We start from the raw sequence: 25,073 nt of genomic DNA on the forward strand, positions 1-25,073 counted from the left end.
AACAAGGTGCCTTTTCATGTGAAGCGAGTGCTCTCTCTACTGAGCTATCGGGAACCCCCGAACCACCGCCTAAAAAACAAAAAAAAAAAAAAACAAACAAAAAAAAAACAAAACAAACAAAAACAGCATTATGTTGTGGTGATTCACGTGCTTGAAATTGAATTTATAGCCAGAATATTAGAATCGGGTTAAATTAATTTGTTTCAATAAGGAAAAAAAATATACTTACCTTAAGAGGGCGAACGTTTCATATTTAAGATTATATTATTTTAAATTTCACTTCTCGACATGCGATTAACTTCAACATAATGCCAGATTGATTTGAAGAAGCATAAATATAAATAAAGTGTCAACCTTTTAAAATCTATAATCAAAAAGTATAAATGATTTCAAAATTGACAGGGAGCTCCATAACTATTAAGCGTGTATTTGATGAAAACGTTTTTAATTGATATATTTTTGATAGTCATTGATAGCTCATGATGTAAATGATCATCATAGTATGAGCATATCAGGGAAATTTTGACCTGAACGTTTCTTTTTTTTTTTTTTTTGCAAAGTATTTAAAAGGCCTTTGACTTAAGCAGCCATAACCATGATAATACGAGATGTTCGTATTTATTGTTTTAGCTAAGATAATAAATGTATGTACGTAGAATAAAATGACTCTTGTTAAAATTTGGGAGTAATATTGTTTTTTGTCGTTTAATAATGTGATCCGGTTTTTAGAAAGATATTAAAGTTACCAACTGTGAAGAAATCGAGGTATACATATTTACAGCTTTTGCAGCTGATAATAATAAATATGGCCTCGTTGTTGTTCGAGAATAAAATACTCTCAAACCAACGCAAAATATTGTCAATTACTAACATGTTAAATCAATCCCATAATTATGATTGGTTATCAGATCTGTTAATATGTGTACGTCGGAAGAAAATTATATAAAAAGAAAACTTTTAAACATTTTCGCAATTGTGAAATAACTTTTCCTCATTGGACTGTGAGTCCATTATTATGAGTCTGTGAATAAAGATAGCTTTGAAATCAATCTGCTATGCCACTCTCCTTACTCCAAAAACCAAAAAAAGCCACAACTTCGTTTTAGAAAACAATAATTACATCTGGTGTTTATGACAAACATGTCTGTCAAATTTAGTTTCAGTTGGATTTCAATGACATTCTCAGGGCTGGGGTCATCCAAACATAAAACTACAAGTGAAACAACTGGTTGCAAAATGACTTTTACTTAAGTTTTAATCATTGTGACCAATTTCAAAATGAATATAATATGACGTTACTTATTTGCAGGTCTGATAACCCAATTTGGTATGGTCACATTATTGTAATGAAAATACTCGAAAAAACTAATGCAAATTATTGTCCATAACAACGATGTTAAAACAGGCCCATAATGGCGACCGATTATCAGACCTGCAAATACATGCATGCTGGTATCATGTCAATTCGATCTCGATGTCAAAAGGTAATCTTAGACTTAAAATGACGAGAAATTTAAAAGTGTATATTTTATCACTTCTACAAACTATGACCAATACACTCATATTATAAATAGAATCCAAGTCTCCGCGTTTTCGCTGTTTCAAATTTTTACGCTTTAGACCAACCCCGCTAATTCCGTTTTGAGGCGGCTGGTCATAATTGACAGTTTATTTTCCTCTGGGTTAATGTGTCACCGCTCGTGTGTTTAATCTTTATCATAACATTGGTTTCAATATAATAATAATAATAATAATAATAATAATAATAATAATAATAATAATAATAATAATAATCTTTATTGTCCAAATTAAAGGCAATTCATGTGAGGTAAACAATGCTCAGTTTGGTTCATGGTATGAACATCAACACATTTACAAATACAGGCACAGCCATACACGAACATACACGCTTGCACATTGTTTCTACACGTGTATACAAAAGAAATGAGCGTACATACAAACACATATACATACATACATACATACATACATACATACATGCAGACATACATACAAACCAGCATATCATCGTATATGCATGCCTACATTCATACATACATACATACATACATACATACATACATACATACATACATACATACATACATACATACATACATACATACATATATACATACACACAGACACACACACAGACAGATAGAACGATACGATATATTTGCTGGGACAGCAGATAACCATATTATAAATATAGTGTCTTATATTAAGAAGAAGATGGCAATGATTGTGATGATGATGATGATGATGATGATGATGATGATGATGATGATGATGATGATGATGATGACTACGATAATGATGATGATGATGATGATGATGATGATGATGATGATGATGATGATGATGATGATGATGATGATGATAACGACGGCGGCAATGTCGATGATGATGATTCACGACACTGCTTCTCGTTATTTTCATTGGTTGTCTCATTTTTCCACAGAAGATTTGTTAATTAATTTTATGGCGGTTGGAATGAAGGTTGTCTTATGTCGATTTGTCCGACATTATGCTTCTAGATACCGTCTTCCGGAGCGCAGAAGTTGGAATTTTTCGTTCAGCGGATGCCTCTTTTCGTTGATAATGTTAAAAGATTTCTTCTCAACTGCATTAATATAAGTTGTGTCAAGGCTTCTAAGGTCTGTGTTAATTATTTTTGAAGCCTCTCTGAGGGTTCTATGTAGTTTGGATTTTTCTTTTGTTCCACAGCTTCCATACCACGTTGTGATGCCAAACGAAACGATACTCAATATTAATGACTTGTAGATTTGTATCATGGTCTTTCTGTTCACATTGAAAGACCTTAATTTTCTGAGTATATACAAGCGCTGGTTACATTTTTTGATGACATTGTTGGTGTGCGATTCAAATCTTAGACTGTTATCTATAATTACACCAAGGTATTTAAACGTTTCAACAGTTTCAACCGCCTGATTGTTAATTTTTGTTATTTGTCTTGCTCTTTTTCCTATTTTTCTGTGATCAAACAGTTGCTCCTTTGTTTTTGTTACATTGAGCTCTAGACAGTTATCGGCACACCATTTGCTGAATTTACTAACTTGCTCAGTGTATTTAAATTCGGAGACGGAATCATTGAGCAGGCCGAGTATTGCGGTGTCATCAGCATACTTGATGAGTTGGCAGTTATCAAAGCTAGCCACACAATCGTTTGTATAGAGGATGTAAAGTAGAGGTGAGCTTACACACCCTTGTGGGCATCCGTTTGAAAGAGTTTTTACTGATGATATATTTGAGCCTACTCTGACATGTTGGGGGCGATCGATGAGAAAGTTGTTATACCAGTTGATGAGGTAATGGGGAAGGTTTAGAGCATGCAGTTTACTAATTAATATGTTGGTTTTCATGGCATTAAAGGCAGACGAAAAATCGACGTATAGGATTCGGCAGTAGTTGGCGGGTGAAACATCCAAGTGATTTGATATTGAATGCATCACTGTGAGGAGTGCGTCTTCCACACTAAGATTTTGTTGGTAGGCAAACTGATATGGATCAAGTATGTGTTGGTCATATATAAATTGCAACAGCTCTCTTTTCAGAATCTTTTCCAGACATTTCATAATAATTGATGTTAAAGCAACAGGTCTATAATCATTCAGCTGAGTTGGTGGATTCTTTTTGGGTACTGGAATTATAGTCGATGTTTTCCATATAATTGGGATTTTCTGTTCATCTATTGAACGTTGGAAAATAGGCAAGAAAGGGACAGCTAGTTGGTTGTTACAGTTTGAAATGAGTTCCCCACTAAGTCCATCTGGACCTGGTGCTTTTTTCTTTTTACATAATTTAAGAACATTGATGACCGCCTCTTCTTCGATTTCTGGCGGAGGAGACGTATTTTTTGTTATGATATTAATTTTTGAAAGTACGTTGTCAATGGTGTCGAATCGACAGTAAAAAAAAAACAAAAAAAAAAAAAGAATAAATAAAAAAAAACAAAAACCAAACAAACAAACAAAACAAACAAAAAACAGCATTCAATTATGGTTTGGTGATTCACTGCCTTGAATTGATTTTATAGCCCAGGATCATACAGAATATTTAGATCGGGTTAAATTAATTTGTTGCAATAAGGAAAAAAAGAAATCCATATACTTACATTAAGAGGGCGCGCAAAGGCGCGCGAACGTTTCATATTTAAGATTATATTATTTTATATTTCACTTCTAGTCATGCGATTAAAATTTAAACATAATGCCCAGATTGATCTGAAATGAAGCATAAATATAAATAAAGAGTCAACCTTTTAAAATCTATAATCAAAAAGTATAAATGATTTCAAATTGACAGGGAGAGCTCATAACTAGTAGAGTGTATTTGATGAGTGTGAAAACGTTTTTTAATTGATTATTTTTGATAGGCTCATGATTTGTAAATAAATGATAATCATATATGAGATAATAGGGACCAATTTTGACTGAACGTTTCTTTTTTTTTTTTTTTTGCAAATCTTTGTAAATGGCCTTTGACTTATGCAGCAATAACCATGATAATACGAGATGTTCGTATTTATTGTTTTTAGCTAAGATTAATACAATTTATGTAGTAGAATAAAATTTGATCTTGTTTAATAATGTGATCCGTTTTTAGAAAGATATTAAAGTTACCAACTGTGAAGAAATCGAGGTAAACATATTTACAGCTTTTACAGCTGATAATAATAAATATGGCCTCGTTGTTGTTCGAGAATAAAATACTCTCAAACCAACGCAAAATATTGTCAATTACTAACATGTTAAATCAATCCCATAATTATGATTGGTTATCAGATCTGTTAATATGTGTACGTCGGAAGAAAATTATATAAAAAGAAAACTTTTAAACATTTTCGCAATTGTGAAATAACTTTTCCTCATTGGACTGTGAGTCCATTATTATGAGTCTGTGAATAAAGATAGCTTTGAAATCAATCTGCTATGCCACTCTCCTTACTCCAAAAACCAAAAAAAGCCACAACTTCGTTTTAGAAAACAATAATTACATCTGGTGTTTATGACAAACATGTCTGTCAAATTTAGTTTCAGTTGGATTTCAATGACATTCTCAGGGCTGGGTCATCCAAACATAAAACTACAAGTGAAACAACTGGTTGCAAAATGACTTTTACTTAAGTTTTAATCATTGTGACCAATTTCAAAATGAATATTATATGACGTTACTTATTTGCAGGTCTGATAACCCAATTTGGTATGGTCACATTATTGTAATGAAAATACTCGAAAAAACTAATGCAAATTATTGTCCATAACAACGATGTTAAAACAGGCCCATAATGGCGACCGATTATCAGACCTGCAAATACATGCATGCTGGTATCATGTCAATTCGATCTCGATGTCAAAAGGTAATCTTAGACTTAAAATGACGAGAAATTTAAAGTGTATATTTTATCACTTTTACAAACTATGACCAATACACTCATATTATAAATAGAATCCAAGTCTCCGCGTTTTCGCTGTTTCAAATTTTTACGCTTTAGACCAACCCCGCTAATTCCGTTTTGAGGCGGCTGGTCATAATTGACAGTTTATTTTCCTCTGGGTTAATGTGTCACCGCTCGTGTGTTTAATCTTTATCATAACATTGGTTTCAATAATAATAATAATAATAATAATAATAATAATAATAATAATAATAATAATAATAATAATCTTTATTGTCCAAATTAAAGGCAATTCATGTGAGGTAAACAATGCTCAGTTTGGTTCATGGTATGAACATCAACACATTTACAAATACAGGCACAGCCATACACGAACATACACGCTTGCACATTGTTTCTACACGTGTATACAAAAGAAATGAGCGTACATACAAACACATATACATACATACATACATACATACATACATACATGCAGACATACATACAAACCAGCATATCATCGTATATGCATGCCTACATTCATACATACATACATACATACATACATACATACATACATACATACATACATACATACATACATACATACATACATACATATATACATACACACAGACACACACACAGACAGATAGAACGATACGATATATTTGCTGGGACAGCAGATAACCATATTATAAATATAGTGTCTTATATTAAGAAGAAGATGGCAATGATTGTGATGATGATGATGATGATGATGATGATGATGATGATGATGATGATGATGATGATGACTACGATAATGATGATGATGATGATGATGATGATGATGATGATGATGATGATGATGATGATGATGATGATGATGATAACGACGGCGGCAATGTCGATGATGATGATTCACGACACTGCTTCTCGTTATTTTCATTGGTTGTCTCATTTTTCCACAGAAGATTTGTTAATTAATTTTATGGCGGTTGGAATGAAGGTTGTCTTATGTCGATTTGTCCGACATTATGCTTCTAGATACCGTCTTCCGGAGCGCAGAAGTTGGAATTTTTCGTTCAGCGGATGCCTCTTTTCGTTGATAATGTTAAAAGATTTCTTCTCAACTGCATTAATATAAGTTGTGTCAAGGCTTCTAAGGTCTGTGTTAATTATTTTTGAAGCCTCTCTGAGGGTTCTATGTAGTTTGGATTTTTCTTTTGTTCCACAGCTTCCATACCACGTTGTGATGCCAAACGAAACGATACTCAATATTAATGACTTGTAGATTTGTATCATGGTCTTTCTGTTCACATTGAAAGACCTTAATTTTCTGAGTATATACAAGCGCTGGTTACATTTTTTGATGACATTGTTGGTGTGCGATTCAAATCTTAGACTGTTATCTATAATTACACCAAGGTATTTAAACGTTTCAACAGTTTCAACCGCCTGATTGTTAATTTTTGTTATTTGTCTTGCTCTTTTTCCTATTTTTCTGTGATCAAACAGTTGCTCCTTTGTTTTTGTTACATTGAGCTCTAGACAGTTATCGGCACACCATTTGCTGAATTTACTAACTTGCTCAGTGTATTTAAATTCGGAGACGGAATCATTGAGCAGGCCGAGTATTGCGGTGTCATCAGCATACTTGATGAGTTGGCAGTTATCAAAGCTAGCCACACAATCGTTTGTATAGAGGATGTAAAGTAGAGGTGAGCTTACACACCTTGTGGGCATCCGTTTGAAAGAGTTTTTACTGATGATATATTTGAGCCTACTCTGACATGTTGGGGGCGATCGATGAGAAAGTTGTTATACCAGTTGATGAGGTAATGGGGAAGGTTTAGAGCATGCAGTTTACTAATTAATATGTTGGTTTTCATGGCATTAAAGGCAGACGAAAAATCGACGTATAGGATTCGGCAGTAGTTGGCGGGTGAAACATCCAAGTGATTTGATATTGAATGCATCACTGTGAGGAGTGCGTCTTCCACACTAAGATTTTGTTGGTAGGCAAACTGATATGGATCAAGTATGTGTTGGTCATATATAAATTGCAACAGCTCTCTTTTCAGAATCTTTTCCAGACATTTCATAATAATTGATGTTAAAGCAACAGGTCTATAATCATTCAGCTGAGTTGGTGGATTCTTTTTGGGTACTGGAATTATAGTCGATGTTTTCCATATAATTGGGATTTTCTGTTCATCTATTGAACGTTGGAAAATAGGCAAGAAAGGGACAGCTAGTTGGTTGTTACAGTTTGAAATGAGTTCCCCACTAAGTCCATCTGGACCTGGTGCTTTTTTCTTTTTACATAATTTAAGAACATTGATGACCGCCTCTTCTTCGATTTCTGGCGGAGGAGACGTATTTTTTGTTATGATATTAATTTTTGAAAGTACGTTGTCAATGGTGTCGAATCGACAGTAAAACTTATTTAATTCCTCGATATTCATATGTGTGTCATTGTTAAAATCTGTCTTTTTGTTGTTAACGCCACCCATTTCTTTAATCATCCTCCACGCCTGCGATGCATTTGAATTTTTAAGGTTTGTTTCCATTTTATCTTTATATTTACGTTTTTCTTCATAAATTACCCTCTTTAATTGTTTTTCTGCCTCGTGCTGCTTGTTTTTGTCCCCACTCATATGAGCGATTTTCTTCATATTTATAAATAACTTAACTCGTTTGTTGACCCAAGGTTTGTTGTTGTTAAATATTTTAATCCTTTTAGTGTCCACGCACAAATCACAACAGAAATGAATATAAGACGTGACAACATCAACCCACTCGTCCAGTGACATGTTATCAGACATGAGTTCATCCCATATTGTGCAGTCAAAACAACCTTGGAGTTTGTTTATATTTTCTGTTGACCAAAGACGAGTTTCTTTCACAATCGCTTTATGTTGTCTTAATTTAGTTTTGTAGGTTGGAATCAACAACACACTATTGTGATCTGAATTTCCTATTTTTACTTTTTGAACGCTTCTGTATGAATTTTTAATATTTGTATAGCACAGATCCAGGGTTTTATCTCGTCTGGTAGGAACAGAGACGTGTTGATAAAAAGAATTTATAGGAGGGCAGTGATTGAAATCACCAAGAATTATTACGGGGGCATCAGGATGTTTTCTTAAAAAATTAAATGATTCCTCCTCAATTACCCGTAAAGCTGTGTTAGCATTCGCATCAGGAGGGACGTACACAGCAATGACATAAATAAGTGGGAATTCCCGAGGTAAATAGTGGGGTCTAAGAGAGAGGGAAATGAGCTCGATGTCCTTTTCACATAATGAACGTGTAGTTCGACAGCTTTTGCACCAGTTTTTGTTGACATACACACAAATACCACCACCTTTTTGTTTTCCTGTCATTGAGCTATCTCTGTCACGCCTATGTATTATGAAATTATGAAATATACATTAGCGTTTACACATTATCTCTCAAATTTAACTTTAATAATTCATCAAAAATGGGATAGCTGTCATTTATGACTTTTCCCTAAAACTTTTAACAATTAAATCTGGTCAAGTACATAAACTATTTCCAAGGATCTCCCAAACGATGGCATCATTTATCAAAAACCTATTTTCAGCGAGAAAGGTAAAGCAAATCAAATTACATGCAAATATCAACCCTCTCTATTGGTATATGTCGACGTGCACTTATTTGCAGGTCTGATAACCCATTCATTATGGGTTCATTGTTGTAATGGAAATCTCAAAAAATAGTGTCCATTACAACAATGTTAAACTAGACCTAGAAGTACGCTCCGATGTCAGACCTGCATGTACACGTCGGTTTATGTATATATATATATATCTTATTATACAAGGACAAATTGATCTGATAAATCTGTATGAAATATTTCAATAGCGTATAGTTGTCAAAGCGTATGTCGAACTATTGAAAGGCGACAGTCAATGACAAACTATCTGATAAAAATCAGATTATCACAGGCCTGAATAACATTAAGACTTTCTCTTTCAACACAAGGGTCGTTTGAAAAGCTCCAAGAACCGTATCTATTATCAGTGAAAGGAACTGAAAGGGAACCCTTTATTGAACGCAGCGGCGTTTAGCCTGCTTGGTGTATTTGTCTTGAGCGCAATCGGCAACCCGACAATCCGATCTCTATTGACAATTTAAGGGATTTTCTGTCATACAATACCAAAACACTTTTTTTCTCTCTCATTTATGTCAGAAATGATTATACATGATATATTACGTGATTGCTGGTATATCCAATACGTACAAAAAGTCTTTAACCTGAGACTTCTTCTTCTTTAAGGTCTCCTTTCAAAGCTTTTTGACAGCTTAGAGGGAAGAAGCATCTTTCTTTTTCGATATATTATTTATGTTTTTTTCTGGTCAAAATGAGAAAATAGTGTTTTGTCAGAGTTCAATAGTGTTTGGTGCTCTTGATAAGGAGATCGGTTGATATACATCGATAAGTGTCGTTAATTCCTTGCAAGCCGAGTTGGAGTTAATGTTAACGCCATTCTAATACCAAAATCTTAACGTTTTAACAAATAAAATATCAACAGTTAGTTTCTTACATAGATTGTTGTTGCTAATGCTGTGAAAGTGTGGATGAAGTAGATTACTCGACTCAGGTGTGAATGAGCACCTGGCTATAGGCAGTGACGGGTATTTTAAGAGTGTTACTACAAACAGGACGCCTAACAGGGGACTGGTACTGTTTGGAATTGAATTGAAATATAATTACATGTGGACTGCTTGGGGAATAAATCAAACAATTTTGAAGCGAATTGACCATGGTAAAACCCTTGGAAGTATATACGAATAAATGTTAATTTTAATAAATTAAGATGCTAAATAATGAATATAAACTTAAAAAGTGTACAAAAACGGAATTCTGATTGTTTTCTGTTTAGAAAACAATATTCTATTTATTCATCATTGTTCTCGTTTCTCAGCGGTACAGTCTTTGCTTCGTATTCGTACCTGAGAGGTATCGAGTTCGAATACCCGCTGCGCTGTGTGGCCTTGAGCAAGTTACCTCGCCCTAGTTCACTAAACTGCGCTGTACTGCGGTTTTCGCCTGGGTTATTCAAGTATCTCCTTGGAATAGACCCAAAAGACAAATTTCCCTTAAGGGAATTTTATTATTTACTATTTCATTTCATATTTTTGACCATACATTGAGATTCAATTGTCAACACCAAGTTCTATCCGATATAGTAACAGCTTTGTCAATGAATCACCATTGGCTGTTTATTTAAGTCAAAAGAATAATCTAAGATTAAAAGTTCCGCCGTCTAACGGTTAATTGCGATCGAAAGTTTTAGTTTATTGATAAAGAGATCAGTCCCGTTAATGCTTTGAACCCAATGATAAGGTTAGCATTTTTTACTGTAATGCTAAGGGTTTCGTATTGAAAATCATTTAGGCATTAAAAATTAATTCTGTGATGAATTCATTTTTAAAAAAATGTTTTTAAAAAAATTATTGAAATCATAATTTAGGTATTGTATCTTTATTCATCGTTTCTTTATTATATTTTTTTGTTTACAGAAATTGTGTCACAAATTCATTTTAGATAGACAATGAACATATTAATTTGTTTAATTCATCGAAGACACTTGTGGATATATCAATCCGTTCATCATCGTTGAAAATGAATATTTTACTTTGTGTTCATATGTGATTCTGGTTATTCAGGAAAATCCAAAATGTTGCAAGAGAAATCAATGTGGTGTATGGTCTTTTTCATAACTTTTAATATCTGAAGTTTATTTCAAGCCTTTATTGGAATATCATTTTATTTTAAGTACGACACACTGGGTTAATCCTGGTTAATTGATAAGTTGAATGGACAATGATAATTACTTGTTACACTCTGGATAGGACACTAGTTCACCTTAGAATAATATCTGTCAGATTTCTGGCATACCTGATTAGCTAATCAAATCTGAGTGGTCTGAGGGTGACAGAGCAAAACGACGATAAACCTGGCTCGATGCTGATCCATTTGCTTGTAAGGATAGCGTTCTATTAATTGAGTTTTTTTGGATGGACATTCTCCATCAACGTGTCAAATGGTCTTAAGTTTGAGTCTTCTTGAAATTTAAACTCTAATATTTAACATATTTTGAAGTGTCTTTTTTGGTATTGATAGATTCTGACGCTGTAAAAGAAGCCGTGTCAAATAGATGTTAATGTGACGTTCGCCACAAAAATACTCCAATAACAAGGTATTTTGAAAAACAACTAGGGACAAAAATTCATTTTCATCAATTTATAATAGTTAGACAGTGTAAGATAAACCAAATGCTACTGGCGACCTAGCTCCGATAGAATAGCAAACTTTGTTAGTCAAATTAAATTTTTAAAATCTTGTGGACAAACAATCAACTTTGTCCACGCTTTTATGACACTTTAAAAACTACTACAATCTTGATGCAAGATCATCCGTTTTTGAATTAATTTTCAGTTTTTGATCGAGAGAAACAGATGACAGCAAATTCCTCCCACTTTTCTAGATAAATTAGTTTTGGAGTATTTGTGTGGCGATCGGCACAAGAACATCCTTTTGGTACAGCTTCAAATGCTTTCTGGCCAAATTGGAGGAGAAAGATATTCGTCATTGTACAAATCGTCATTTTGCCTTCTTAATTATATCAAAATATATCACATTTCTGTTGCAGAGCTATCATACACATCGTAAGCAATTCACAGATTTATGAACATTGAAAAATGAGACCAGCATCCGTGCCAAGGCCTAAACGAGGCAGGAGACAGTCCGTGCCGAGAAGAAGATCAACGCAGGAAGCAGGTGTAACGTCACCTCGTATAGAAACAATCGCAGAGCAAAATAAAGAAAACACGCCGGTGAAAGAAAGTAACGATACGATAGTTGAAGTAGATGATAACGATAGGTATGAAGACAGAAATGGGATGGATAGTATATTGTCTAATAAGACGAAAATAGATGGAAATAATGATAAAAATGAACTAGACAAAACTGAAGAAGATTCAATGGATAAAAGTACGGAAAAGGAAGTGGATACCGGTGACATAATTGCAGGCGAGGAAAAAACTTCTGCTGTGACTCTTGATGAATCTCAATCCAAAGAAGGAGGCGATACTAAAGTAGATATTGAGAATGAAGAAACAGCAAAGGAATCGTTCAATGCAGGTGAGTTGAAATGTAGAATGTTGAAGACGTTCGATATAAAGAATTCTGCAATTGTAGCACATTGCAAGCTATACATGCTTGCCTAACCGTCTCAAAACAGTATGATATCGGGATAAATCACACCCTCAATAGTAAAATTAGAGTTATAATATCAAGAATCTGGAATTTTGTGTTGTTTTTTGTTTGTTTGTTTGTTTTTCTTGTTTTTTTTTATCCCCATGAAACTGTAGTTTTTATATTGAGCTCACTAAAAAGTCGAGTTCCAATACCTAGTTCATCCCGACATAATTACAATTGAGATGGTATAGTACTTTTTTCCCCACTGGTTCAGTGAATGTTTATCCATTTATAATAATGAGAGAGAGAGAGAGAGAGGGAGAGAGAGAGAGAGAGAGAGAAAGAGAGAGAGAGAGAGAGAGAGAGAGAGAGAGAGAGAGAGAGAGAGAGAGAGAGAGAGAGAGAGAATAGTAAGGAAAAATAGGTATTCTTTATCTTCATGTTACAAATTTCAGATAAAGAGGAAGTAGATGAAAACAATACAGATGCAATGCAGCCTGATGAAAAAATGATGGATGATTCTAAAGATGATAAAGACGACGATAAAGGTGTTGATGTGACTGATAATGATGTCACGGAAGAGATGATCACGGAAGATAAACTTGAAGAAGAGTGGAAGAAACTAACGGGTAAGTATAACGCCAGGTTTTAAAAGAAATAAACAACCATGAATTCAAATTTTGCCCAGAAAACTCGTCCTGCGAATATCGATTGATCGATTGAAATGGCCCTCATCTTGTCAAGTTCAGGGAAATCTCACGGAAGTCCCAGGTTTGAGAATTGTTGGCATCATGTGTGTGTGTGTGGGAGGAGGGGAGGGCTCATTTTAATGGTTCAATATTAATTTTACGGACGAGTTTTATGGTCAATAGTTTCTTAATGTGTTGATTTTTATTCAAATCACGACAGTAGACATATTACATAACATATCTTAGAAAAGTCCTATCCTTTTGCCGTAACCCAACATTTGTGATCCGAAGCTCAAACACGTATTATATCAGAGTGAGATAAATTTCCAAAAGTAAATATTAAAGTGGGATCCTTAAAAATTCGAAGTTTCAACCTTTTAATATAAAAGCAACTGCATCTACTTTATTCAAAAAAAGAGCATAAATATAAATATAACCTATAATTCTAATTTTCCTTTTTTATTTCAAATTGAAAGCATTGGGCCCCCACGACATAATACATAGTTGTGACGGTAGGTCGCATTTTGTCGGCTGTTGATTAATTGGTTCTATCTTCAAATTTGGAAGATTTTGAGATTTACCTGAGTTATAATCAGATTTTAAATGGCTTCATCTGACTAAAAAAAAAAAAAAAAACCACAAATAAAAAAAGCAACCACAAACAGGGAGAACAATAACCAAAAAAAAACATGACAAATAAACAGAGAACAAAACAACCAAAAAAAAAAAAAGCAATTAAAAAAAAAAACAGAATAAAAAGAAAAACAACCCCCGTCCCAAAAAAACCCCCAAAAAACAAACAACAAAATAACGGAACAAATTTGGTATATCAATAATATAATATATTATACTATATTATACTATAGGTGTTGAGATTTGCCTGAGCAATTAAAAATATGTAACTTGGTCTTTATATCTACTTTTTATTTTAAACAATGAACGCAGTTTCGTTAGCTGCAAAACACTAACATGTAATATTTATCATATAACTTTAAATTTCGTTTTGATGCATTCTTTATCCCGACAAAATACTAGCATGCTGCAGTAGGTTGCAAAGTTTGTTTGTTTTTTTCAAAATCAAAATACAGTGGAATCCGCATTAAGTCAACACTGTTAAAGTCAACTTCTACTTAAAGTCAACACCTCTTGTTGGTCCCAAAACAAGTGTGCTCCATTGATGATGGATAAAATCAACCTTGCTTAAATTCAATTAATCTGTCTGGTCCAATTGGGGTTGGTTTTATCATAATTCCATGTACTAAACTATATTAATTTTATTTTCAAACATTTCTACAGAAGATCCACATTACCCTTCACTCCATACTGTTGAAGATATTGCGTCACAACAACCTCAACAACAAACAACCGATCAAATAACGGCTAACGAGTCGAGAGATGACGTCACGCTTATGACCAGCCAATCGAATTACACGTCTTATTCCATCCCACCACTACACATCCCAGAAAGTGTAAGATGGACAAACCATCCAACACCAGCATACACATCTAGCCGAGCAGTGACAGATATCCCTTATTCATCATTTTCCTACCAAAGAAAACACCCTTCTCGCCGACATAGTATACCAAAACCTTTATCATCATCTAAAGAACCTGATGGCTACCATCGAGATAATAATAAAATCGACGAAGGTAGAAATGATTTTAACGACGATAATTCGATGCTTCTATCAGCAAGAAAACTTGACAGTCTTTTATTTCGATTATTCTACAAAAATCAAAATATTCACAATTTCAATTATCCAACTATAACGGATACAAAACAAGCCGCAGAAGTTGTGAAAGATCAAGAGACATCATCAATACCTACATTTAAACGTAGCGGCGCGGATATAATTAGTATGAACCCAGTCACGTGGCAGCTTAGACCGATGAAAGCGACGGAAAAGGAAACCTTACGATCGGAATTACAATATTTGGAAGAAAACTTGGATTCGAATGAAATAATAAAAAAGCTGTTTATGGACGGTGTGATAACACATCTTGATTACAATCAATTGATGCAGTGAGTTATTTTGTTGTGCTTTTTATGTGTTTTTTTTTCTTTTTACACATTTCTATGTTTTATGTTATTTCAAAATAATATTCTGTTGGAATTATTCGTAAAAGACTTTAAAAAATTGTTCTGTAGTCGATTTCATTTAACTTTAAGAATCTTCTAAGGACATTGAATAATAAAATACTGGGACAGAAAAAGATTTGGTATTATTTTTGACTGTCGTCTAACTTTCGACAATCATATACAAAACATTGTCAATAAAGTCACAAAAATCATCGGTGTTATTGTTAGATGATTTGATATATATGGATGCTGATATTCTTATCACTTTATATAAATCATTTGTCGTACCGGTTTTGTAATATGGGAATGTTATATGGCGTCCTTTGTTTTGTAAGACAGTCTATTATTGGTGAAAATGTCCAGAGACGAGCCACAAAGTTGGTGCCAGCTCTTGAAAAAATGTCTTATGAAGAACGTTTAAAATATCTAAGACTTCCAGCTTTAAACTAAGAAGACAAAGAGGTGACTTAAGTCAATTGTATACATTGGCTCATGGTCTTGATAATATGGACTACAATGTATATTTTGAATACTCTCCGATAACATCCACACGCGGTCATAAATTTTCAATTTTCATTTCAAGATATTCTACTTCAATTCGACATAATTCATTTATTTGTCGTACAGTAAAAACATGTACCAATTTGAAATTTCAAACGAAAATTGCGAATAACATTAATCAGTTTAAATATCCCATTGACAAAGAACTTTTCGAAATGACATACGTATATCATTAAGTTATATGATATATGAGTACATAACATGATAACTTATTTAATACAATTTGATTAAGTGATTATATATAATAATACTTTTGTGACACATATTATGCTAACAGAACTTTGTAACCAACAATATCAGGCAGGGCATTTAAGGATCAGTTTTAATTTAAAATTTCCTATTTTAAGCCCGATATTTTGATATGATTGATATGATATTGATATGAAAATGTAGTGGTCATATTGAGACACTAAATAGTGATAATAATCATGGTTAATGATGATGATGATGATGATGATGATGATGATGATGATGATGATGAAGATGATGATGATGATGATGATGATGATGATGATGATGATGATGATGATGATGATAATGATGATAATGATGATGATGATGATGATGATGATGATGATGATGATGATGATGATGATGATGATGATCATTATAATTATAATATTAAATGATAATAATAATAATAATAATAATAATAATAATAATAATAATAATAATAATAGTAATAATAAATACCAACAGTAATAATAACGATAGAATTATGATAAGAATGATGGCTGTGATGATGATGATGATGATAGTTGTAATGTATGTATTATATATGTGTATATATATATATATATATATGTTTTGTGTGTGTGTGTGTGTGTGTGTATGTGTGAATGTGAGTGAAGAATACTCTCGTTATATAAATATTCTAATCTATAAATGTTCTATTCAAACTTGAGGAAAATTTCATTTAAAGGCCTAATATAAACATGGCAATACAAAACATTTGATATGAAGAAAGATAGTAAGAAGGCCTAATAATTTTCGTCTCAAAAGAAGTATTTATCGGAATAGGATTCAAAAGTCTGATGTCACGTCGCCTAGCAACGAGCAGCTTTGTTCTAAACAAAGAAAATTGGTACTTTTATTCTCCACGCTAGCGAGACCGTTTTCATGTGTCATGTGATCAGAATGTAAAAAAGTCAAAACATGATCAGATTAATAATGTTTTTCTCCTCTGGACACACATTTATGACCGTTAGAGAAGTATTTTATAAGGGCATCCGCCATTGTTCCGACAGTTTAGAACCAGTTGCTAAGTTACTATGCGTCATTACGAGGGAAGTGACGTCACGACTGTTGAAGGCTATTAAGTTTTTGTCCGAAGAGGGGTTTGACTCTGAAGCATTTCATGATCTTTTGGATTTTGTATGTTTTGTTTTTCGGTTGTTTTTTTTTTCTCTCTCTAAATTCTCTAGTCGATGTTACATTCGCTAAAACCAGTTTACTACCGGACTCTGGAAAAAACACGTATAAAAAAATTGGCCAGAAAACTGTACTTCAAATATTGATCGATTTAAATGATCCTTATCTTGGCAAAAACTCTCAAACCTTGGACCTCGTGAGGGCTTCCTTAGTCCAAATTAGAGACTTTTAAAAAACCAAAATTAGGGTCATTTAAATCGATTGTTATATAAAGGTCGAGTTTTCTGGCCATCTTTAAATACGCGTTTTTCCAGAGTACTGAAGTTAATGGTTAATAAAGACAAAGTTTATCAGTTAGATTTACTTAAAGACATGGCTTCGTGTTTTTAATCTCTTTCATATATAATTGTGTTTTTTTGTGTGTGTTTTTATTTTCTGGAAACAGCACAGAAGGTAAAGGCAGCCGGGCAGTGATTCGTCTTCTCATTGGCACTCTCCAGCGTAGAGGGGAAAGAGCTTTCCCCTCTTTCATGCAGGCGCTCAAGGATCTTAATCTTACTCGTATCTATGACAAGCTTGATTCCACTGAGAGAGAACTGGCTAGAGGAATTGAGGATGATAGGGACGAGCTGGAGAGGAGGACTAGAATGGAGGTAACGGTTAGAATTAGATTTGTATTGATGCTATGCGATTAGGCAAAATACTCATAAAATCCACCAACCGGATTTAGCGTACTAATACACAAAACTATTTGTAATCTATAACGTTTCTCAGTGGCCCGATGAATTGGATTCAGTAGTCTGATGTCACGCAACCATCTTGGTTCTAAACAAAGAAAATCATTACTTTTTATTCTTCATGCTGGCTAGAACTTTTCATTCCCTTTTCATATGCCTTTTGATCAGAATGTGTAAAAGTCAAAACATGATCACATTTATGTGGGGTTTTTTTTTTCTCTGGATACGTTTTTATGCTCGCCGGGGAAATATTTCATACGGGCGTCCGCCATTGTTCCGATAGTTTAGAGCCAGTGTCACTAAGTTACCATGCGTCATTAGGAAGGAATTACGTTACGACTATTGAATCCTATGATAGATGATATGGACGAGCTGGAGAGGAGGACGAGAATGGAGGTAATGGTTAGTAATGGATAGATCGAAGTTGGCGTCACTCCGGCCTTTGTTATTGCTTTTTGCCATCCGCGTTTAAGAGTAATTCTCACTAAACTGTATTAACCAGACTATAAACGTTCAGAGTTACAGGACATAGTTTTGTGTGTTGGTCCGTATACTTCCGGATGGCAATGTTGTGAGCTTCTTAGCCAAGCGCATACTATCTATAGATAGAATGAAGATGACATCACTCGGGTCATTGTTATTGTTTTTTTGCCATCCACGTTTATGAGTAATTCTCACTTAACTGTATTATCCAGACTATAAAAGGTCATTAGTGTGTTGTATGCGCTTGGCTGAGAAGCTCATAACATTGTCATCTGGAAGTAATACGGACCAACACACAAGACTATGTGTAACCATGAACTTTTATATTCTGATTAATACAGGTAAGTGAGATCACTCATAAACGCGGATGGCAAAAAAAAAAAAAAGACAAAGACCTGAGTGACGTCACCTTCATTCTATCTATAGAACAATAACGCCTAAACGTGCTCAAAGCGATCTATAAGGGGTCCCTTGCCAACAACACCAAGCAACAAGGAAAGGTCAACGCCCTGTAAAATATTCTCAAAACAAATAGAATAAAAATAAATGTAACTAATTGTGTCGAGACGGTATTATGTCTGGATGAACCACATGCCAAATAAATTCAAAAATGATAATAATTTTAAGAAATTAAATATATAAGTATTTATATAGAGCCATAACACACAATTTTACAAAAAGCGCTTTATACTGGGTCTCTCGCCAACGGCAACACTTTACATGTTAAACGAAACACGAGGCTTGTTAGGCGATAGTATAATGTTTTTAGTCCGACAGTGACAGATACCCGTGTTTCATCTGAGTGTGGTGAGAGAATAAGTAAAAAGCATAAATTTTTTAAGGACTCAACTAGGCGCAGCTCAAAGCGGGACTCGAAGCCTGGACTGTCCGCTGGAAGGCGAGTTTCATCGTGGCCTTCGTAAAGTTATGACCTGACACTGACCAAAAAATGACGTCAAAATGCCAGTCTTTTGCCACAAGAGAAAACAAATCATGAGTTGTATCAACCAATGAAATAACTTGTTTCCATGAGCTCTACTAACGACAACTCACTAGGCGGTGCAAAAACCAAATAATGACGTCAAACTGCCAGTCCTTTTGGATTTCAGTATCAGGCTATAACATAACGATGGCTACGGTTTCATACCACAGAAGCACAAAGCCGCACGTGTGTCCTAAAGGTAAATTGTGTTCTATCGCCTGAAATCGAAACTATGGGATGATGTACATAGTAAAAATTGATTTCATACTTGGAGAGATATTTTCTGTTTAGATTGTAGGAAAGAATATATAATAGTCCCTTTTCAAACTCATCGGATTTGATAAACTAAATAATTGTTAGAAAACCTAAGCCAAGCTATATATTTTTTTATTTAACCGTTTTGAGGGCATTTGAGTTATATTTGATACTAGATTATAAAGCATATTAACCGATATCAACATTCCTGATGCTGACTTAAAATTCAATGTTATAAGTCCAGTTTAAGTCGACATAAAACTGTTTTGAGACGGTTGGGTCCATTTAAGTCCCGGTTTCAAGGCAATACACAAATTAAATTAAAGATAAACCACAACATTTTTTCTGAAATTCTATCAAAACAAATTTGTTATCGAAATACAGACGTCTTTCAAAGTACGCAGCGAAAAACGTTTGACCGACTTGGGTAGAGAAAATTGATGGAGCTGTGAGTGGGTCCATCCGGTATAGGGTAGCATAATATAGCATCGCTTTTGAAATTCTATGGCTTCAGAGAGGTCAATGCTCTCTACTGTTTAAATAAATAAATATGGATATTTATAGATAGTTCGACAATGACGTCACTCGGGTCTTTTTTATTGTTTTTTTGCCATCCGCGTTTATGGTAATACTCACTAAACTGTATTAACCTGACTATATACGATCATGGTTGCACAAAGTTTTGTGTGTTGGTCCGTTATACTTCCGGATGGCAATGTTGTGAGCTCCTTAGTCAAGCGCATACTATCTATAGAGCGCATTTCCATGGATTATCCGTGCTCAAAGCGCTTCACAATTTGTCATATACTCCCCCCCCCCCCCCCTCCAGTAAGCTATATGAAATCATATTTCCATAGTACCAGTCGCTTGTTTTGTACTTACGCGTTCACACGTCTCAATCATCGTGTTTTGTCGTCAAAGGGGAAAACTCGAAACGTCCTCTGTCATCATTCGTAAGCAAAATAATTATTTTTATATATTTCTTCGAGCTCCAAGCAGCAGCATTTGCATTAATCCCGGTTACGTAGGCTGGTCTTTCAAAATACACAATCAAAAACATGATTTGACCGACTTTGGTGGATAAAATTGGTTGTGCCGTGAGTGCTCTTATAATGGTTAGGATAAACATATCATCTGTTTCGAAATTGTACGGATTCAGAAAGGCCGATGCCCTGTAATATCTTGTCCACGCAAACAGTATAATTTACAATGTGACCCATCATCTCTGGACGGTATTATGTCTAGTTGTACCACATGCCAAAAAAATGCAATATAGATAGAACGAAGTTGACGGCACTCAAGTCTTTGTATCTATTTGTTTTTTTTTTTTGCCATCCACGTTTATGAATACTTCTAGCTGAACTGTATGAACCAGACTATAGATAGAATGAAGCTGACGTCACTCGGGTGTTTGTTATTGTTTTTTGCCATCCACGATTATAAGTATTATCCAGACTATAAAAGTTCGGGGTTACACAGAGTTTTGTGTTTTGGTCTATTATACTTCCTGATGGTAATGTTGTGAGCTCCTTAGCCAAACGCATTCATAAGCGTTCAAGGCTACACATACTTTTGTGTGTTGGTCTGTTATATTTCCCCATGGCATGTTATGAGTTTCTTTGCTAACATCTCAAAACGATCTTATGTCGGGAAAAGTTTGCCCCCGATGTGAACATATAAATTGAGCTTTTTTATAGCGCAATATCCATTAAACGTGGTCAAAGTGCTTTACATGGGGTCACTGGTCAACAGCAACACTTAAGGACGGGACATGACGCCTGTTGGGCGATCATACATATACTTCGGAGAGAGACAACGCTGTTAACGGCCAGGAACTCATTTTACACCTGAGTACGAAGAGATAATGTGAGTAAAGAGCAATGGCGGTCATCGTGGTTCTAAACAAAGACAATCTGTACTTTTTATTCTTCATGCTGGCTAGAACTTTTCATATGTCTTGTGATGAGAATGTGTAAAAGTAAAAACATGATCAGATTTATAATATTTTTTTTCCTCTGGAAACCCTTTTATGCTCGTCGGAGAAATATTTCATAAGGGCATCCGCCATTGTTCCGATAGTTTAGAGCCAGTTACTAAGTTACCATGCGCCATTACGAGGGAAGTGACGTTGAAGCGTATTAAAGGCTTGATACTGACCAAAAAATTACATCACAAAAGAAGATGATGATCACCAAGTCTCGAAAGTAAAAAGAAGTGAGTTGTAAAAAGTGCTCAAGGAAACAAACGATTCCATTGCTTGAGTGCTGATTACAATTCACAATTACCTTCTTTCCGTGATTTTTGTTTTCCGTTATGACGATTTTGTTTCGTTAGGGTGTAAACTGAGTACATTCTTACTCCTCTCCGAACCGACTGGCCATCCATTTGACTTTTCCTCTCGGTCGGTCTCTTGTTTTATCATAGCAAAGTGAATGCAACTCACTCGTTTTAGTTGCCGAACCGTACCGGAATCGAACGCGAACTTTTTATCTCGGAATTAAAATTCCTTTCAATTTCCAACCAATAAAGTGAAACAACTCACGGAGTTTCTTTGTTGTTGTTCTTTGAATACCTTTGGATGATCCGTTCTCTCTAAATAAATGTTTGAATAGCAATATAAACATTTTAGGTTTCATGTAGTTTTTTTTTTCTGATATATTTCATGTATCTCTGGTGAGTAAATTATAGAAATGTAAAGTGTCTATGATACACAAATTATTCACGAACAGGATAGGAAATTGAATGTACTCAGTCTACAGCCTAAGTTAGCCAGGGCTACGTTTGACCCCTATAAGTATAAGGAAATTTATGATTAAAATGATCAGAAATATGAGCTTTGAGTTTCTTGCAAAATAAAATATTGTATTAATTCTACACCATAATGAAGTGAAAGTAACCCCTGTTTTCATATACTTTGATAAATTCAAGTTCCTGGCTCACCCGAGACAAGACCATTTTAAAGCGGAAGGTCACAAACTTCTTTTTTTCTTAATCTGAGAATTTATTGTGCTTAAAATTTAGCTTTATATATCGCAATATCCACTAAATGTGCTCAAAGCACTTTACAAGTGGTCCCTGGTCAACAGCAACATTTAACATGTAGGATGGGACATGACGCCCGTTAAGCGATAATACAATTTTTCGGACAAAGACAACGCTGTAATCGACCAGGTACTCATTTTACACCTGAGTACGGTGAGAGAATATGAGTAAAGAGCCTTTTAAAAGGGCTGAGTTATGCGCCGAGCGCGCGGCTCGAACCCAGGACCTTCCGATCCGAAAGCGAGTGTCATACCACAAGACCACATAACCGCACCTGAGCATTTATATAGTGTATATAGTGTCCAGTAACCGTGGACAAAATGGGTCCCTGGCCAACAGCAACACTTACGATGTGGTGGGACGAGCAATGACGCCTCAACGGCGATGTTTACTTTTTTTCCTGACAGCAACAAATCTATTGACGCACAAGAGTGTGGTGAGAAAATGTGAGTTAAAAGCCCTTTTTCGTTGGTACAAGGGCTAATTTCATACCACAAGACCACATTTACCGCGTAAACAGAAAAAGAAAATGGTTTAATATCAAATGTGACTCGTCGTCTCAAGACCGTGTTAAGTTGCGATAAACTACATACTAAAAATGTAATAAAAAGTAAAACCAGAAAGATAAACTTAACCCTAATGTCATAAAATAATCCTTCAGAGCCATGAGGCCAACTGGAACCGGAGTGTATGGACAATAGCAATTGCTTACTACTCTTTTGATAGGACGCTAGTCTATTTCTAATTACTTTTCGACAGATCTAACAAACCCAGCTACCCAATCAGTTCGCCGGGATCGAACTCGGTCTCTTTGCGTGTGAAGTGGGTGCTCTATCAATTTAGCCGTTGGGACCTCCTAATGTAATATTATTAGACCACAAAATGTGTGGCTTTGCGTTCTTGTGGTATGATGCTCGCCTTCAAGACGTTTAAGTCCCTGGTTTGAGTCCCGCTCTGGACAGCGTAAAATCATTGGAAAAGGCTATTCACTCACATTCTTTCACCGCACTCATGTGTAAAATGACTGTGTGACCTTTAAGGCTGTTGTCTCTGTCAGAAAGAAAAAAGAATTAACATCGACCAATAGATAGTATGCGCTTGGCCAAGAAGCTCACAACATTACCATCCGGATGTATAACAGACCAACACACAAAACTGTGTGTAACCATGAACTTTTATAGTCTAGATAATACAGTTAAGTGAGAATTACTAATAAACGTACATGGCAAAAAACAATAACAAAGGCCCGAATGACGCCAACTTCATTCTATCGATAAATGTCATGTCTCGTCCAACATTTAAGTTTTCTGTTGACTGGGGACCAAATTATGTAAAGCGCTTTGGGCACGTTTTGTATATAATTCTCTATAAATGCTCAAAGTTCTTTTTAAAAACTCAGTATCTAAATCATACCGAAATCATTCGGTTTTTCAGCTGTGGGCCACAAATTCTCGTTCATACGGTACAGATTGCCATATATTATGTTTTCTGAATGTTCTACCAATCCTACAATACATTAAAATATGTGTCCAGAAAACTAGTTTTTTTAAATTATCGTTCGATTAATGTAACCCACGTCTTGTCAAAAAACTCTAAAACCTGGGACCTCAGGGAGCCCTACGATACCTCAAGTAAGTCCCAAGTTGCAGTGTAAACAAAATGAGGATCATTTGAATAGATCGATATTTGATTGAAGGGCGAGATTTATGGCCAAAATTGCTAAACCGTATTTGTATTCTAAAGTACGACAGAAAATATCCACCAGTGTACGTCAATGGGTTCTAACTGTCCATAAAGTCAAATAGGATTCAATAGTCTGATGTCACGTCCGCCCAGCAACGAACAGCTATGTTCCAACAAAGAAAATCGGTACTTTTTATTCTTCATGCTGGCTAGAACTTTTTCCACATGTCGTGTGATCAGAATGTATAAAAGTCAAAACATGATCAGATTTATAATGTTTTTCTCCTCTGGTTACATTTTTATGTTCGTCGGAGAAGTATTTCATAAGGGCGTCCGCCATTGTTCCGATAGCTAAAATCAATTACTAAGTTACTTACTATGCGTCATTCCGAGTTAAGTGACATCACGACTGTTGAAGCCTATTGGGCGATTTGTATCATCGTTACAGTCAGATTCATGCCACTGTCTAAAATAAAACAGATTTATGGAAAACCCGTCTTTAATCATCCCAATGGGAAATATAATTTGTCTTTAGGGTCTAGAAGAAAAACTGAGTTAACCATCAGCCAC

At 34.8% G+C, this 25,073-nt stretch overlaps 1 protein-coding gene across 1 annotated transcript in view; it reads left to right on the forward strand.

Moving 5' to 3' along the window:
- Positions 1 to 10,766: 10,766 nt before the first annotated feature.
- Positions 10,767 to 25,073, forward strand: part of LOC144976975 (uncharacterized) — a 30,899-nt gene continuing 16,592 nt past the window's right edge. The window contains exons 1-5 of the mRNA XM_078921631.1: positions 10,767 to 10,890; positions 12,073 to 12,563; positions 13,076 to 13,249; positions 14,606 to 15,332; positions 17,767 to 17,974. Of these exons, the coding sequence (XP_078777757.1) occupies positions 12,122 to 12,563; positions 13,076 to 13,249; positions 14,606 to 15,332; positions 17,767 to 17,974 (1,551 nt within the window). The 5' untranslated portion in view covers positions 10,767 to 10,890; positions 12,073 to 12,121. The remainder of the gene's footprint in view (positions 10,891 to 12,072; positions 12,564 to 13,075; positions 13,250 to 14,605; positions 15,333 to 17,766; positions 17,975 to 25,073) is intronic.

This window comes from Berghia stephanieae, chromosome 7 (assembly GCF_034508935.2).
Source record: "Berghia stephanieae isolate SIO BIC M18660-M18661 chromosome 7, UCSD_Bste_1.3, whole genome shotgun sequence".
Lineage (NCBI taxonomy): Eukaryota > Metazoa > Mollusca > Gastropoda > Nudibranchia > Aeolidiidae > Berghia > Berghia stephanieae.